At 46.3% G+C, this 15,701-nt stretch overlaps 6 protein-coding genes across 6 annotated transcripts; 4 read left to right on the top strand and 2 right to left on the bottom strand.

The window, feature by feature from the left end:
- Positions 1-368: 368 nt before the first annotated feature.
- FPOAC1_011692 (uncharacterized protein) lies at positions 369-2,485 on the top strand (the record flags this gene model as incomplete). Its single annotated transcript, XM_044856059.1, has 7 exons — positions 369-437; positions 490-583; positions 640-663; positions 716-753; positions 799-924; positions 977-1,875; positions 1,936-2,485. The coding sequence occupies 7 exons, from the start codon at positions 369-371 to the stop codon at positions 2,483-2,485; spliced, it is 1,800 nt and encodes a 599-aa protein (XP_044703372.1).
- A 408-nt stretch (positions 2,486-2,893) lies between these two features.
- On the bottom strand, positions 2,894-3,913 carry FPOAC1_011691 (uncharacterized protein; the record flags this gene model as incomplete). Its single annotated transcript, XM_044856058.1, has 2 exons — positions 2,894-3,326; positions 3,381-3,913. 2 exons carry the CDS (start codon positions 3,911-3,913, stop codon positions 2,894-2,896), a joined length of 966 nt encoding a protein of 321 aa, XP_044703371.1.
- A 1,165-nt stretch (positions 3,914-5,078) lies between these two features.
- FPOAC1_011690 (uncharacterized protein) lies at positions 5,079-6,227 on the top strand (the record flags this gene model as incomplete). The annotated part of the gene is made up of 1 exon (XM_044856057.1): positions 5,079-6,227. The coding sequence occupies one exon, from the start codon at positions 5,079-5,081 to the stop codon at positions 6,225-6,227; it is 1,149 nt and encodes a 382-aa protein (XP_044703370.1).
- A 1,783-nt stretch (positions 6,228-8,010) lies between these two features.
- FPOAC1_011689 (uncharacterized protein) lies at positions 8,011-8,799 on the top strand (the record flags this gene model as incomplete). The annotated part of the gene is made up of 1 exon (XM_044856056.1): positions 8,011-8,799. One exon carries the CDS (start codon positions 8,011-8,013, stop codon positions 8,797-8,799), a length of 789 nt encoding a protein of 262 aa, XP_044703369.1.
- Positions 8,800-10,585: 1,786 nt separating this feature from the next.
- FPOAC1_011688 (uncharacterized protein) lies at positions 10,586-11,867 on the bottom strand (the record flags this gene model as incomplete). Its single annotated transcript, XM_044856055.1, has 5 exons — positions 10,586-11,016; positions 11,064-11,442; positions 11,490-11,606; positions 11,665-11,681; positions 11,738-11,867. 5 exons carry the CDS (start codon positions 11,865-11,867, stop codon positions 10,586-10,588), a joined length of 1,074 nt encoding a protein of 357 aa, XP_044703368.1.
- An 896-nt stretch (positions 11,868-12,763) lies between these two features.
- On the top strand, positions 12,764-15,384 carry URA7 (CTP synthase ura7; the record flags this gene model as incomplete). Its single annotated transcript, XM_044856054.1, has 18 exons — positions 12,764-12,812; positions 12,878-12,886; positions 12,942-12,988; positions 13,038-13,046; positions 13,098-13,144; positions 13,194-13,230; positions 13,277-13,305; positions 13,368-13,434; positions 13,490-13,523; positions 13,576-13,583; positions 13,636-13,732; positions 13,782-13,789; positions 13,842-13,892; positions 13,940-14,080; positions 14,127-14,830; positions 14,881-15,126; positions 15,177-15,229; positions 15,278-15,384. The coding sequence occupies 18 exons, from the start codon at positions 12,764-12,766 to the stop codon at positions 15,382-15,384; spliced, it is 1,743 nt and encodes a 580-aa protein (XP_044703367.1).
- Positions 15,385-15,701: the final 317 nt, after the last annotated feature.

Raw genomic sequence — 15,701 nt, 5'->3', positions numbered from 1 at the left:
TTCATGCAATGTTACTGAACGAGTAGATCGTATGATGAAAAAGAACGAGTAACTTGTAATCAGTTGTGTCTGCATATTGAATCATTTCTGAGTAATATGAATCTTCATACTCCGTAATCATGACGCTTCTCGCTTAGAAACAGTGACACTCGGCAATAGTAGGATAAATCTGATGCGTTAGAATCTCATCCAAAGGCCTTGTAAAGAGAACGCACTTCCATAATCCCTGCCCGTCAATGATGGTATCCTTCTATAAATCCCTTCGCCTCTCGCTTCATGTTAGACCTAGTACGATTACAGTAAGACGCAGTCCTTTTCTCGCTCCTGTTCGCCAAAATCGACAGTTGTACAGCACTTGCACCAAGGCAATGAGTGGAGTCCAGATATCCAACAAGACGAGGGAGAAGAAGTGGTGGAAGGAGGCAATTGTGTACCAGGTTTGAATAACTCGTCTCTCTTTGAATACACAACTATACTGAATACTTGTAGATTTATCCTGCCTCCTTTCTAGACACTGACGCAGATGGAGTCGGAAACATTAATGGCATTATTGCAAAGCTGGACTATCTCAAAGAATTAGGCGGTAAGAAATTCTCAGGTCGCTGATACTCTCGCATTCTGACAATTTCGTCTTGATAGTGGATATTCTCTGGCTTTCACCAAGTAAGATCTGTCATGTTTCGAGGATGTTTAACAGTCTAACTCGGGACAACAGTCTATCAAAGCCCTCAACAGGATATGGGTTATGACATTGTATGTTGGTGCTGAGTTGAACCTACATTTACTAACTTGACCAAGTCAAATTATCGTGATATCCACCATCCATACGGTACAATGGATGACGTACATCATTTGATCAACGAGCTCAAAGTACGCGACATGAAGCTCGTCATGGATCTAGTGGTCAACCACACTTCCAATCAGGTACGAGAGTTCTACAATTTTGGGCGCCTGATCTGACATGATGGACCAACAGCACCCCTGGTTTATCGACTCGGCATCGTCAAAGAACAGTTCACAAAGAGACTGGTACATCTGGCGAAAGCCGAAATATGACGCCGAAGGAAACCGCCAACCACCTAACAACTGGTGCAGTCTCTTTGATGAGATGGAATCAGCCTGGACCTATGATCCTACCACTGATGAGTACTATCTTTCTCTGTTTAGTCCATTTCAGGCCGATCTCAATTGGGAAACACCATTCGTCCGAGAGGAAGTGCATGACATCCTTCGCTTCTGGCTCGAAAAGGGAGTTTCTGGTTTCCGGATGGATGTCATAAACCTCATCTCCAAGGATCAGAGGTTCCCTGACGCAGAGATCCGTCATCCAGAGAGACGATACCAACCAGCCGAGAAGTATTTTGCCAATGGGGTCCGTCTCATGGACTACCTTCAGGAAATGAAAGTTTCTGTCTTTAACCACTATGACACTTTGACAGTTGGCGAAATGCCATTTCTAGATGACGAACAAGAGCGCCTCGAAATGGTCAACGCAGAAGAGGGTGTGGTCAACATGATCTTCACCTTTGAGATGATCGGTCTTGACATTGTACCTGAAAAGGGTCGCTTCAGCAACAAGCCATGGTGCGTGAAAGACTTGAGGGACATCATAGCCAAGTCTTGCAGAATTGTGACAAAGGATGGCTGGAACACGCTGTTCTGCGAGAATCACGACCAGCCACGCTCCGTTACAAGGTTCTGCGACGACTCTGATGAGCACCGCGTGACGGGCACCAAGCTGCTTTCTATCATGCAGACCAGTCTTCCTGGAACTCTGTATCTGTACCAGGGCGAGGAGCTTGGTATGCGCAACGTACCCCCATCCTGGGGACCAGAGGAGTTCAGGGACATTGAATCTGTCAAATACTGGAAAAAGTAAGTTCGCTGAAGACGAAGACATGTTTGCACAGGGGCTGACCGACCTTTCTTATCCAGTGTTTGTGCACAGCACAAAGAAGGATCTCCTGAGATGAAGGAGGCAAAGCATTATCTGCGCCTCAAAGCGCGGGACAATGCCAGGACTCCTATGCAATGGGACTCTACCGCCAACGGCGGCTTCTGCCCTTCGGGGGTCAAACCTTGGATGCGCGTCAACGATGACTACCCCATAGTCAACGCAGAAATGCAGACGTCTGCGGGCCGGGCCAACAAGCGGTCTATGCTGGTATCTCCCTACAGGTTTTGGCAGCAGGTCATTGCGTTACGCAAGAAGCATACCGACCTATTTGTATATGGTGACTTTATCATCGAAGACAACACGCAGCCCAACGTCTTTGCGTTTAGAAGAGTCAGCGAGTCGTGCCATTCTATCACAATCCTCAACTTCAGTAAGTATGAGACAACCTTTACTTTTGAAGGAGATCAGGGGGTACGGGAATGGGCTTTGGGAAGCTATGATTCATTGTCGGTCGAAAAGCCGAGATCTGGTGTCGTAACTCTGCTTCCTTGGGAAGGTCTAATCGGTGTGGTCGGAAAGGATGCCTAAATGTAGTAGCCCAATATTATTGAGGGAGTAGTATATCAGATAGGAATGATCACCCACAGTTTGCTATTTAATAGACTGATATGTTGTATCCAAGACTCACAATGCATTACGATGCGTGTAAGCCGTGTCAGCTCACCCGAAGTGATTGAGCAGCCTCATTGACAACAGTGAAAACCGTCATCATGAAACTCGAACTCATTACATCTATTTCAGGTATGCTTCATATTGAGCCAGCGGTATTGGCGTCACGTACCTTCAACGGCTTCTCTCTTGGACAATAAAGCAAAAATAAAGTCTTGGGATGGGCGTAGAATCGTATCGAACAGAGAGAAATGCGAGTGGATGGACCGCAATCGACTCATAGTATGTAGGGAGCAATACAGAAAGAATCAACATTGCGATTTCTAACTAAATATGAGCAGAAATTACATTCTTCTTGGAACCGACCTCCAAGTCCATCATCCACGTCTCTATTTCCGTTGTGTCACGGGACTCCAGCCACCGCTGGGTAGTATCACGCACATTGAATGAGTTCTCTTCATACTCATCTCTATCCTCCATAAGCCTCGTGATGGCTCTCACCCAAGGCTCCGTTTCCTGCTCAGGAATGATGTAAGGTCCCCACTCATCATGTTCGCCATTGATGGCATTGACAGGAATGATGTAATCCAAGCCAAGCATCGCCTCAGAGAGGGCACCTGCATTGGACGAAACGACGGGAATGCCCCGGAGATGTGCTTCGACAACCACCATTCCCCAGGCCTCACACCAGAGAGAGGGGACAACGAGGACTTTGATATCACGCCATAGATCTTCGTGATTGGCACACGGCGAGTGAGTCCTACAGGATGAGTTATCTGTGAGTTCTTGTAACGATGCCGTTCGAGTCACTCACGTTATATTTGGTAAGTCGTTCATCTGATCAAGAATCTTCTCATTGGTGCCCCAACTGATGAACGCCAGAAACTCATACTGTGGACACGCCTTGGCAAGATTTATAAAGATGCTCGATCCTTTGACTGGGCAAGGATTCACCATAGCGATGTACCTCTTGTTCCAATTGCAAAGGTGTTTTGGCATCTCATGGTACTCGCCGATCAAATACGTCCAGGGATGATGTACCAGAAAGCGTGACTGGAGCTGGCCATGGTCGAACGTGTAATTCTTGATAACTTCAGAAACACTCCAGACTCCATCCATTCGTTCAAGTAGATCTGCTTCTCTGGTTGTAGCCGATTGCCCAGGGATGCCACCAGAAAATGGACCAAAGGGGAGTTGCTCGGCCGTGTGTATAATTGCGATGCGCGTCATGGCTAAGTTGGACAGTTCAGGGTCGAAGCTGACCTGCATGGATAGACCATCATTGGAGATTATATGAGTAGGGCGGAAACTTCTAATCTCTTCTCTCAAGAAGGAAATGAAATCCATGAGGGGCGGTGAAGATATTCCTGTCTATCAATATAACGGCCAGTGGTCAATAGTGTATCTTTGGTCATGACAAGTACGAGGAAACTCACCTCTATATACTCAGCCGACATCTTATTCAGTTGACCATGTAAGACCATCTTCCCACCGAATGCTTCATCGAAAGCTTCACTATCTATCGACACAGCTTCAACCCCATCGTCTATACACAGTTCATTGACTTTGACATTTACCCCTGCTTGGCCATCTTTGGACCGTATATGTAGAGCCTTGGTCCTGAGTTGCGGATCCAGTTGACCGCTTTTTGTTCTAGTTTGCAAGAAGCTTTCAATTTCCCCAGAATGCGAATAGCAGAGTTGGCGAACACGATGACCGTTTGAGGCGAGATACCGCAGAAGAGCATGGTTGGATTTGTAACCGCCTGAAGATGAAAAGAGACCTCTTGCGGTCTGAACCAGGAAGACGCGCATGACTCTTTACTGGTAGAAGGCTATATAGTAGCGTTGCAGAGTGGCGCTCCGTTGAGACTTTGGGCAAAGCTAAACAGGGAAGAGTGAAGGATGGGATAAGAATACTTCAGTTTTAAAGATAGAAATCATACAATGTTTACGTTATAAGAGTCAATTGAGAAGCAGTATAAATAGTCAAGCTGGTGAGGGAGTAATAACTACGTCAATTTGTTTAGTCTGTATCTGAAGACTTCACATTGGATCCTCAAAATGACACAACTTGAGCCTCATTTGTTATTTTCAATCAACTACTAAGGATACCAGAACCAAGGGGCAACGTCCAAGGGGGGTAAATGCACAATATAGAGACGCTCTTGGCAATAGTTTGCCTCTTCTAGAGTAGAATTGTTGCAATAATGTGATGCGCAGTTCTACGTCAGATAGGTGTAAGAGATCTTCTGTCTGAACATGATACAGACCGAGATCCACCGTGAAGGAGAAAGAGCTCCTTAAAATTGCTTCTTATGACGTCCAGCTCTATTATGGGTGATAGAATATTGGTGATCCAAGTATGTTTTTTATCGTGATCGAGGTTTTCAATACAAAGGAAAGAGACTCATAAACCGCTTCCTTTCTGCCTGTGGTGTAGGAAATTACTTCTCAACATCCTTCTACATACGATATTCCTTGAATGCAGATTTATTTTCACTTACAACACCATGAATTCAGTACAGCGTATTCTTTCAAGAGTCTCCTTACAGCCAAATACAAAATCAGAACCGCAACAGGAACCATCTCTCAATGAGGAAAACCTGATCAAATTCAGAGATGGCGATCTTGATAATCCTGAGAATTGGTCACTGGCCAGGAAACGATACGTGTCCGCCGTAGCCGTCCTTTTGTCAATGAATGGCAATATCTCCAGCAGTATCATGGCAGGCTCAACTCAGTCTGTCACTCAAGAATTCAATGTCTCGAGGGTCGCTACAGCGCTCACCACATCATTATTCCTCCTGGGCCTCTGCGCCGGCCCTTTAGTATTTTGCTCTTTGACTGAATTCTACGGACGCCAGTGTATTCTATATATAACGTTTCTACTTTACTTCGCCTCTTTATTCCTGACCGCCTGGCCACCAAACTTTGGTGGACTCTTGGTTGGAAGATTCATCGCTGGAAGCTTCGCTGCAGGACCTAGCACCATCGTTGCGGGTATCCTTGCTGATTTGTGGAAAGACTGCGCATGTGGAATTGCCATGGGCATCTTTACCTGCGCGTCTTGGGTCGGTCCAGCCCTTGGAACTGTCATCTCTGGTGTCGTCGAGCTGAAGAAAGATTGGCACTGGGGCACATATGTCTGTCTTTGGCTTGCAGCATTTAGCTTATTCCCCATGTTTACAATCCCCGAAACACATAGTGACACCATCCTTTCTCAGAAGGCGAAGCTGGCTCGAAACCAGGGTTACAACATTCAGTCGGGACAAGAGGCTTCCAAACCCAAGCTGACGCAATTGTACAAGATTGCTTTAACAAGACCTTGGATGCTCCTCTTGGACATCATCTCCTTTCTCTGTTGCATCTACTCTTGTATCATTGCCGCTTTACAGTACATGCTTTTCAGTATATACCCCATCGTTTTTCAAGAGATGAGAGGGTGGAATGCTGCTGTATCTCAGCTTCCGATCCTCGGACAAGCTGTCGGTGCTTTCTTTGCACTCTTGATTGTACTTGTCAACACTAAGCGCCGGAAACGGAGAGTAAGTCGGGGAAATCAGACAGTCCCGGAGGACCACATGGTTCTCGCCATGATTGGCGGTATAGGTTTCCCCATATCCATGCTCTGGCTTAGCTGGAGTGCTCAGTGCGAGTAAGTGTTCTCCTCTTGTCACATACACCATGACACAAGTGAAGCTAATTCCAATCTCATATTCAGCTCCGTCAATTGGGTAGTGCCCACGATAGGCGGTACCGTCTTGTCCACTTGTCTCATGCTGATCCAAGTCTCCTGCTTCAGCTACGTAACAGATGCATATTCTGCGAACTACACTGCCTCCGTCGTGGCAATCAACATCGTGGTACGATGTTTCAGTAGTGCCGCGGCTCCTCTCTTTACAGTGCAAATGTTCCAAGCACTTGGCATCGGCGAGGGAGGTAGTCTCATTTCTGGAGTGGCGGCACTTTTGTCTGTCACTCCGTTCTTGTTTTATCATTACGGCCACATAATAAGATCGAAAAGCAAATATGCTCTTTCCTGACGAGCCTTGATAAATCCGATCGGCGAGCTTCAAGACAAATTGCCCACTCAACCGCAGACTTTGTCTACGTATCTGGTATGCATGAGATTCCCAGCTGAATAACTCGACAGCGCCCATGCCAAGTCATATCGCATTCATTATTTGAGAAGGAATGTTTGTGGGCCCACGATAAATAAACGCGGACAAAGCTTCATAATGACTTGTTGTTGTTAGTACCTATCGCTAGATATGACGTTGCTAGTTATTCACATCGTGTCAGAACAAGACAACATATATTTTTGAAGCAATTGTACTTTCTAGCTCACAGCAGCCAAAAGATTCGATATCAGGTAATCACAGAAGTCATACGTGTTGTGAGTTAAACCGTTCATCGGATCCTAGAATTACATCCATGGAATATTACAGATCAGATTTACTAAAAATCCATGAAAAGCTTAACTAATTGCTAGCTATGATTACACCAATCAATACCCGACGTACAATAACCTTGTTCCCCTGCTGCAAAACACTAACCCTTAATCAGCATAGGATCGTCCACAGCCTTGGGAATCATGCAACCGTGACATGTCGGCATCTATCCCTGTTCCCCAATACTCATCCTACAACAACTGCCTGATATCCCTCTCTCGTGTTTTTTTTTAATCTATTCCGAGCTTATTCAATCGGCAAGTTTAGGCTTGGGTTACGTTACTATCTTGTCCGAGCGATTGAAGCACAACCAAGTTGACTTGATGCGCGGAACGTCAATAACGTTCAGTCATACGAGAACCGTTTTCTGTCACCGTTAGATTCTACAGCAGCGCCGATATCAGATCCGCCACGCTCGTATGCTAGTTCACACCATTTTGGGACCAACAAGTCTAGACTGGATTGACAGGTCCCTCTAGCCCTCTATGCCCACCGTTGCAGATTATGCGAGGAAAGCGTCTTCACCGGACCCAGCTCCGAGCTCACTCAGGATTGGTGCGGAAATCATAGCGTGTAAGCACTTGACCAACCTCCAACTTAACTGCCAAAGTTCGCCTGAGCTGATCTTGTCACATTTTCGTTATCATGACACATCTCCATTCGCAGACATCGATAGACACTCATTGTCTATCAGCTTTAGCTACAGGCTGTATCATATTGCATTAGCTTTGCCTATCATCCGGTCCAGATCGTTCTAATGACGACTACATGACATTAAGTTTCCGATTGATGCATGTCCCTGTGCTATCACAATTGAGATTGATATTCACATCTTACTGTTGGCATTCAGCCGTTTTCATGATAAAACCATCAGGTTGCAATTCGACCTGTCTTCACCTCAACATGGATTGATTCCCTGCCTGCTCCTTGATTATTAGATCATACAAAGAGAATCAGGGCTCGTCTGGGAACAGGATTCTGACAAAAAATCATGGATCAAACTCAAGCCACTTTTAAAGACCCAACGTTCGACCCGTCGACAATTGAGGGTATGAACTCCGAGCCTCCTCCTACATGGGACCAGTGGTACTTTCCTGGCGAGTCTATTTTCAATAATCCGTTTCCTGTCGATGGCAATCATTGCCATTATGGACTCGATGAAATTGAAGGCTTCATTCCTGAATTCATCCATGAACCCCTTTCATCTGTGCGCACGTCTTCATTCATGACCCAAGAATCTCTGGAACACCAACCAAGTTCAGACACAACAAATCCCGACGGATCGTCCAACATTGAAGTTACTGCGTTTTTTCCCTCGCCGCCACAGTTTGAAACGGATAAACAATACAAAGAGGGTTCTGCAAGCTCATCATATCGACGCAGCTTTACCGAGACAAACCAGGTAGAACAATCAGCAGAGAAACAGGCTCATGCGAGTACTCAACAAAGTGAAACCAACAAAAATGGGGCATTTTCACCCTCCGGATCCGACGAACAGATGAAAAAGCTCAGAGAGAAAAACAGCCGTGCGGCGAACAAGGTTCGCGTCAGGAAGCGGCAAGTTGAAAGAAATCTCGAGACTACAGAACAAAACATGGAGCAAACGAACCGCGAACTGACATCCCGCGCCAAGGAATTAGGCCAACAGGTCCACCATCTCAAGATGCAGCTCCTCCAGCATGTTGGCTGTGGATGTTTCCTTATCCAGGAGTATATTGCTAGTGAAGCCCATCGTTATATTCAGGATATGAGCAGCGAATCTAGTCAGACAACCAAATAACATAGTATAAATCTTACAATCTTTCAGATGGATGGTATTTCGGGGTATCCTGAATAAATCTGGAATTGCCATAGTGACACAATGCATCAATTGAAACATCGGCAACGGGTTCTGGTAGATGGTAGAAAACACGGCCCAGCTTGCATATGTCTAAATTTGTTCCACAGATGACTAGGGTTCCATGTCTTGTTCTACAGTATGGTTGTCAATAAGTACGTCATTATGTTTTCGATGCAGAATCATGATGCATATACGAGACTGATATTTCCGCTGAATCAGATCAGTTCGACCTGACGCAAAATAATCACAGTTTGTTATAGGGGTTCAAAATCGTAAGAATGCCATGTGTATAAGAGTAGAAAGTCTGTGTGAATTAGATACTGTTGTAAATAGTTCTGTATTTGACTCTTCTATTCATGCTTCGGCTTATCAGTCCTTTGTGATAGTTCGTAATGCTGGTGCCGTGCCACGAATGAGTCCCAATTCAGATTAGGTGCACGAGCATGGGAGAGGAGAGTGATTACGTACGAGTATGGTCACTTACGAATTGAAATGCCACAAGTTTTTCAATGGCTCTGGAGGCGTTAGATTTCAATGCCTGTACCCGGCAAAGAAGCTAATTTGACATGGATTGATACACAGGTCAAGATACGGCTGGAAGAATCGAGTGCAATCAAAAGTCCCAATATCCCATTGCGCAATCCTCTTTGCAAAGCATGCAACCTAGATATCAGGGACTCTCACTGCCGAATGCTTACGCGTTTATTGCCGACGTGCAGTAAACAAATCCCCTGAGATTATCACCCCACGATCCTGTTTCAGAAGGTGATATCCCAGGTATTGGGGAGCCAAGCCACCCCCAAAGAGTTTCATGGATACAAGCTGAACGTCAGCATGCAACCACTTGGCAGAGCTAATCAATATTGGGCGACCTATTATAGGAAGGGGGTTTCAGCTTACGAGATTGATGAAGTTATGATTGTACAATATACATTCATCTTCTACGCATTCAACGGCCCTTAGATTACTTGGTCAATGTAGCATGGGAATTAGCTAGACAACCAGGTTTAGGTAATGTCAAGTAACGATTGAGAATCTGTAGATCTCTATTTACACGAAAAAGAAATGTTGGCCGATACTGCCATAAGAATAAACTGCCCAGGCGCAATGCTACAACAATCTATAACATCGTTTAAACTGGCCAAGGGATATGAACCCTTGCCACGTCAACCGATCATACGATCATAGATCTCCGGACATATTCTGGAAAAGAACGTCGTCTTTAAGCTTGGATAACCATTTACAGCGTGGTCCTTCACTGGTATTCTACCGGAATGTCTTCAGCTATGCTGCATTTATGCCACTAAAACAACAACTCAATCCTATAATGACGTTAAAGGAGTTGGGCCAGGCTGGAAACTTGTCGACGTGGCAAGACTCACAGGAAAGGGAACAAAGACAGGGTCTCATTGCAAGAGAGCAAGGTGACTCAGCCTTCTGATCTTTTAGCGACACAGGTCGTGTAGATGGAGCTATCTGTAGAACTATAATATGAGGATAAAAGAACAACGACCCTTTGCAGGTTCATATAAGATTGTAGCTAAAGACTTCAGCCGCTAGGAAAGCCACAATTGAAATCTAATCATGAAAGTAGAGATTCCTTCACGAAGTGTGAAGAGTGTCATAACGATTGCCTGACAGGATCCAGATGATTCTAGCGATCCCTATGCCCAAGTCCGTCTCTTGATTTAGGATAGAATTCTATTTTTGCCCACTTCACTTCGTCCTATATCTCAATGCGATTCTTTTTCATAATTGCTCTGAAGCTGCCGGAGTTAACGCGTTGATCCCGCTCCTTATACTCAAAATCATCGGGTTGATAGTTGGCCAGTAGTTTCTCCATGGTATCGCCCATAACACCCGGGTGCGGAACGACGATTGCTCCAGCTTTCTTCAGAGCCGCGGCTTTCTCCTGTGCGGTGGGATCCACATCAGATCTGTATATGGCACCTGCATGACCCATAATCCTTTCTTGAGGTGATGTTTGACCCGCAACCATCGCGATAATGGGTTTTGGTTTTGGCGCCATTTTGCGATATTTCTGGATCAGGTCTGCCGCCTCTAGTTCAGCTTCACCTCCAATCTCTCCGATAAGGATGATTCCCTTGGTTTCTTCATCGTTGAAGAATAGTTTCAAAGCATCCACAAACGATGTGCCTAGACTGTATTAGTACAACTCCAAAAGGGTGATGCGTAGTGTTTACCGGGTATCATATCGCCTCCCATGCCTACCACAAGAGACTGGCCCAACCCAGACTTGGTAGTTGAACCAACTGCTTCATAACTCAGCGTTCCTGACTTGGACACGATACCAACACAGCCGCGGGTGTACTGCTTGTAAGGCATGATGCCAACGCGGCATTGCTCCGGGGCAATAATGCCAGGACAGTTAGGTCCAACGAGTCGACTCTTTGACTGAGTTCTCAAGACCTCGTGAACACGTAGCATATCATGAACGGGCACATGCTCTGCTACAGAAACAATGAGGGGAACTTCAGCTTTTATGGCGTCGATGATGGCTTCAGCAGCTAAAGAACCACGGATAAAAACAGCAGAAACATCAGGTTTCAGTTCTTTGGCGGCCTCGTGATACTGTTAGACTATATCATTGATATCCTTCAAAAACTCACCTCTTCCATGGATCCAAAAAGTGGAAGGTCCAGGTGTGTTTTGAGTATAGGATCTTTGGTGACGCCGCCGACGACCTTGGTCCCATACGCGATTGTGTCTTGGGCATTCTTAGTCGCCTATACCGCCATGGTCAGTAGAATGCTAGAATGACGCGTTTAGTCGTGGTATTCATACTACTGCACCCGTGAAGCCTTTAACCGTCGATCAGTTTGGTTCACGTCTAGTCAAAGGTAAACATGCAACGTACCTTGGTATATAACTCTGGTCTGGTCATTTATTCTGAGATTGCGTATCGTATCTTCGTATCTTCCAAAGCCAACTTTCGGAACAAGTCGTTCCGCGGACGAAGCGGCGAGACGAAGCTGTGAACGCAACATGGTAGGTAATCCGTGATGCATGGAGTGGACAATAAAATTGCTGCTCTTGTTCTAGACTAGATAGGTCATGAGTTATCTAATGTTTGACCCACTAATTATTCAGATCGGTCAGTGGCTACCCCACCATCTATTAACCGACCTCAGGGTATCAGAAAAATTGGCCGCTAGAAGCATAAGAGACATAATTAGTGGACCACTTTATGCTCTGTACACCATAGCTCTTAGACTAATCATTTTTGTAACCTAAGACCTAAGAGGTCATTTTTTCTGCTACCAACTAGACCGGGTCTAGCGGGTGTCTCACCAATCTAACCTAGAGCTCAAGAAATTGAGTACTTACTTGTCTTGGGACGTGGTTTAAATATATCGCTGTCAGAACAATCTTTCAGAGTGTATTTGAGAGAATTAAAGTTATAATGTTCCTGTTGTTGCGTCTATCCTTGCTATCACGTTGTGAAGGCATTATAGCGCTCAGCACATTTTTGAACATTCGTTGTTCTCTTTTCGTGTTGGGTGAAGCAGTCCTGGATGTTTCTGATAACGTTGCTGGATAATATGCCACTACGCCTGGCGTACCCAAGTAAGAAAGAAATGACTAAAAACAGAATCCCTCTTCTTTCTCTCGATAGAAATCCATCTCTATAACCACGCAAAAGTCATCTTTATCGACTACCATATAAATGAGAGTCTGTTAGTGACTGGAAGTGGGATGAACTTTAGCTCACCGCCTACCGGAATGGTCTGTATGTAATGGCAGAAAATTGTCGTCCCCCACCTGAGATCGAGTTTTTTGCGACATGCGCCGTCAAACTTCATTCCATTACTCCGCCAAGTCATAGCAACAGCTCCAACAATTCCTCAAAACAAACGAACGACCAAAAAGACAAATCGTCAATATGAAGGTTGTTCTTGTGAGCGGCGGAGTCATTTCCGGTGTCGGCAAAGGTGAGCTCGACTGGTCTTTCCATCGCAATCTTGACTTGTGAACTAACTTTGGTCTCTTTCTCTAGGCATTATCGGTATGATGACTCACGAACCTCCTGCGAACTTCTAGACGACTGACAATCCTATCAGCCAGTAGTGCTGGTCTTCTTCTCAAGACTCTCGGTCTTCGCGTTACAGTAGGATATGAAAGATCTACTGTTCAAGACCTTTGACTAACATCCCCAGGCGATCAAAGTAATACCCCGCCGACAAACCGACTTCTTCACGACTCTGACAAGAGACTAGACCGACCCCTACATCAACACCGATGCTGGTCTTCTGAACCCTCTCGAGTGAGTGCGATCTGAGCTGCTCAGTTGCACTTTGATTAACGAATCCCAGGCACGGCGAGTGCTTCGTTCTCGACGATGGAGGCGAGGTACGCTAATTCTCAACCGACGTAAAACTTTGCGCTGACTCTTCAGACCGATCTCGATCTCGGAAACTACGAGCGGTATGTCATTCGACACATCACTGCAACCGAACCTCCTACGACCAAGACTAATACGGGATCAGATACCTCGGCATCCAATTGAGCCGTGACAGCAACATCACTACCGGCAAGATCTACAAGCAGGTCATTGTACGGACCACACGATCCCTCAAAATACGATTGGCGACTAATACAAATGTTGCAGGAGAAAGAGCGACGGGGAGATTATCTGGGAAAGAGTATGTATCTCGCGATGCAGTGGTGTTGTTCCTGTGCTAATGATCGCTACAGCTGTTCAGGTATATTGCATAACCAGCGAGCGATCGTATAATGGAACTAACATTATCGAAGGTCGTTCCTCACATCACAGACGCCATTCAGGATTGGATTGAGCGTGTCGCCAGGATCCCCGTGGACGCTTCAGGAGAGGCGCCTGACGTTTGCATCAGTACGTTACACTGTGACCGGAATTGGACCAAAATACTGACTTGTCATAGTTGAGCTGGTATGCTCCATCTTTCGCGCCAGACGGGCATCATAACTAACGTTGCGATTAGGGTGGCACAATTGGTGATCTCGAGTCCGGTCCTTTCGTCGAGGCCCTTTCTGTAAGATACCCATTCATTCTTGAGGATGCAAAACTGACGACCACAAGCAACTTCGACACCGACTTGGCCGCGACAACTTCCTGAGCATCAGCGTTTCTTACGTCCCTATCATCAATGGAGAGGAGAAGACAAAGCCTACCCAGCATGCCATCCGACAAGTGCGCAGTGCCGGCCTGATCCCCGATGTCGTATGTATAGCGCGTCCCGAAACTGAGCTTTTCTAACAACTCAAAGATTGCCTGCCGTTGCGAGCGAGAGCTGGATCAAGCCACCATCACAAAGATTGCCCGAAGCTGCCAAGTTGAGGACGAGCAGGTCATTGGCGTGCGAAACATGGACACCATCTACCAGGTTCCCCTCCTACTCGAACAGGAGGGTCTGCTCAAGCTCCTGCAAAAGGGCCTGGCCCTCGACAAGTGCCAGGTCACTCCCCCTATGGCTCAAAAGGGTCAGGCTCTCTGGGACCTCTGGAAGAAGACCGTCGTCCCCGACCGACACCTCGAACCCGTCAACATCATTTTGGTTGGCAAGTACGTCAGTCTCGACGATTCATACCTCAGTGTCCACAAGGCTCTCGAGCACTCGGCTATGCGATGCAACCGAAAGTTGAACCTCGTTTCCGTCGACTCCGAACACCTTGAGCCCGAGATGCAGGAGAAGGATCCTCGCAAGTTCCACGAGGCTTGGGCACATGTTGTTCGCGCACAGGGTATCATTGTTCCTGGTGGCTTTGGTACCAGAGGTATTCAGGGTATGGTTGATGTCGCCAAATGGGCTCGTGAGCGCAAGCTGCCTTATCTCGGTATTTGCTTGGGTATGCAAACTGCTGTCATTGAGTACGCCCGCAACGTTATGGGTCTTCAGAACGCTACTTCTGAAGAGTTTTCTGCCACAGCTGAGCACCGTGTGGTTATCTTCATGCCTGAGGGTTCCAAGGAGTAAGTTGATGACAGCTGGCGTCGGAGATCCTTTTACTAATAAATGACAGGCAAATGGGTGGTACCATGAGACTTGGCAGCCGTACATCTCACTTCAAGCCCGGCACCGAGTGGAGCAAGCTCCGAGGCTTGTACGGAGGAGTCGATGTTGTGGAGGAGCGTCACCGACATCGTTATGAGGTCAACCCCGAATACATTGAGGATCTCGAGAAGGCTGGCCTCTCTCTGACTTCTATGGATGACCAAGGTGTCCGAGTTGAGACCATTGAGCTGAAGGACCACCCCTTCTTCGTCGGGTAAGTATTCGTCTGTCGTACGTGCATGTTGATTGCTAACGGTTTATTAGTCTTCAGGCTCACCCCGAGTACAAGTCCAAGACTTTGGCGCCCGCTCCTTCGCGTGAGTATCTCAACCCGAAACGCAGATCTCAAACTAATATTCGTGTAGTGCTTGGTCTCGTCGCCGCCAGTGCTGGATGTCTCGATGAGATTATCGAGGCCGCCCACAAGAAGCAGAGCTCCTCCAACGGAGTCAGCGATGTCACCAACTTTTAGAATGGAAGAGTCGATCGATACGTACAGACACAATTGGGACAGGCTGGATAGACTGGGTCACGGAAATGGAGATGCAAGGGCTTAGAACTACGTAGGACGTGAGATAATGAGGCTTTTAGACTGCATGGCTGGCGTTGGGTGCTCAAAAATGAACAATACCTGGGAGAAAAATGATAGAAATGAAATTTAAATTGCATTACAGGCTGAAGTGCTCTCGGTTTGAAGTTCTGGGTCCTCTCTCGTGATGATGTGTTTGACAAAATTTGGCGAGCAACTTGTGAAGAAAAAGCCAAATAAAACGCGGCTAAGATTTGAGA

This window comes from Fusarium poae, chromosome 4, assembly GCF_019609905.1.
Source record: "Fusarium poae strain DAOMC 252244 chromosome 4, whole genome shotgun sequence".
NCBI classification, from domain to species: domain Eukaryota; kingdom Fungi; phylum Ascomycota; class Sordariomycetes; order Hypocreales; family Nectriaceae; genus Fusarium; species Fusarium poae.
The sequence above is the reverse complement of the archived record's forward strand: the minus strand, read 5'-3'. Positions and strand labels throughout refer to the sequence as shown.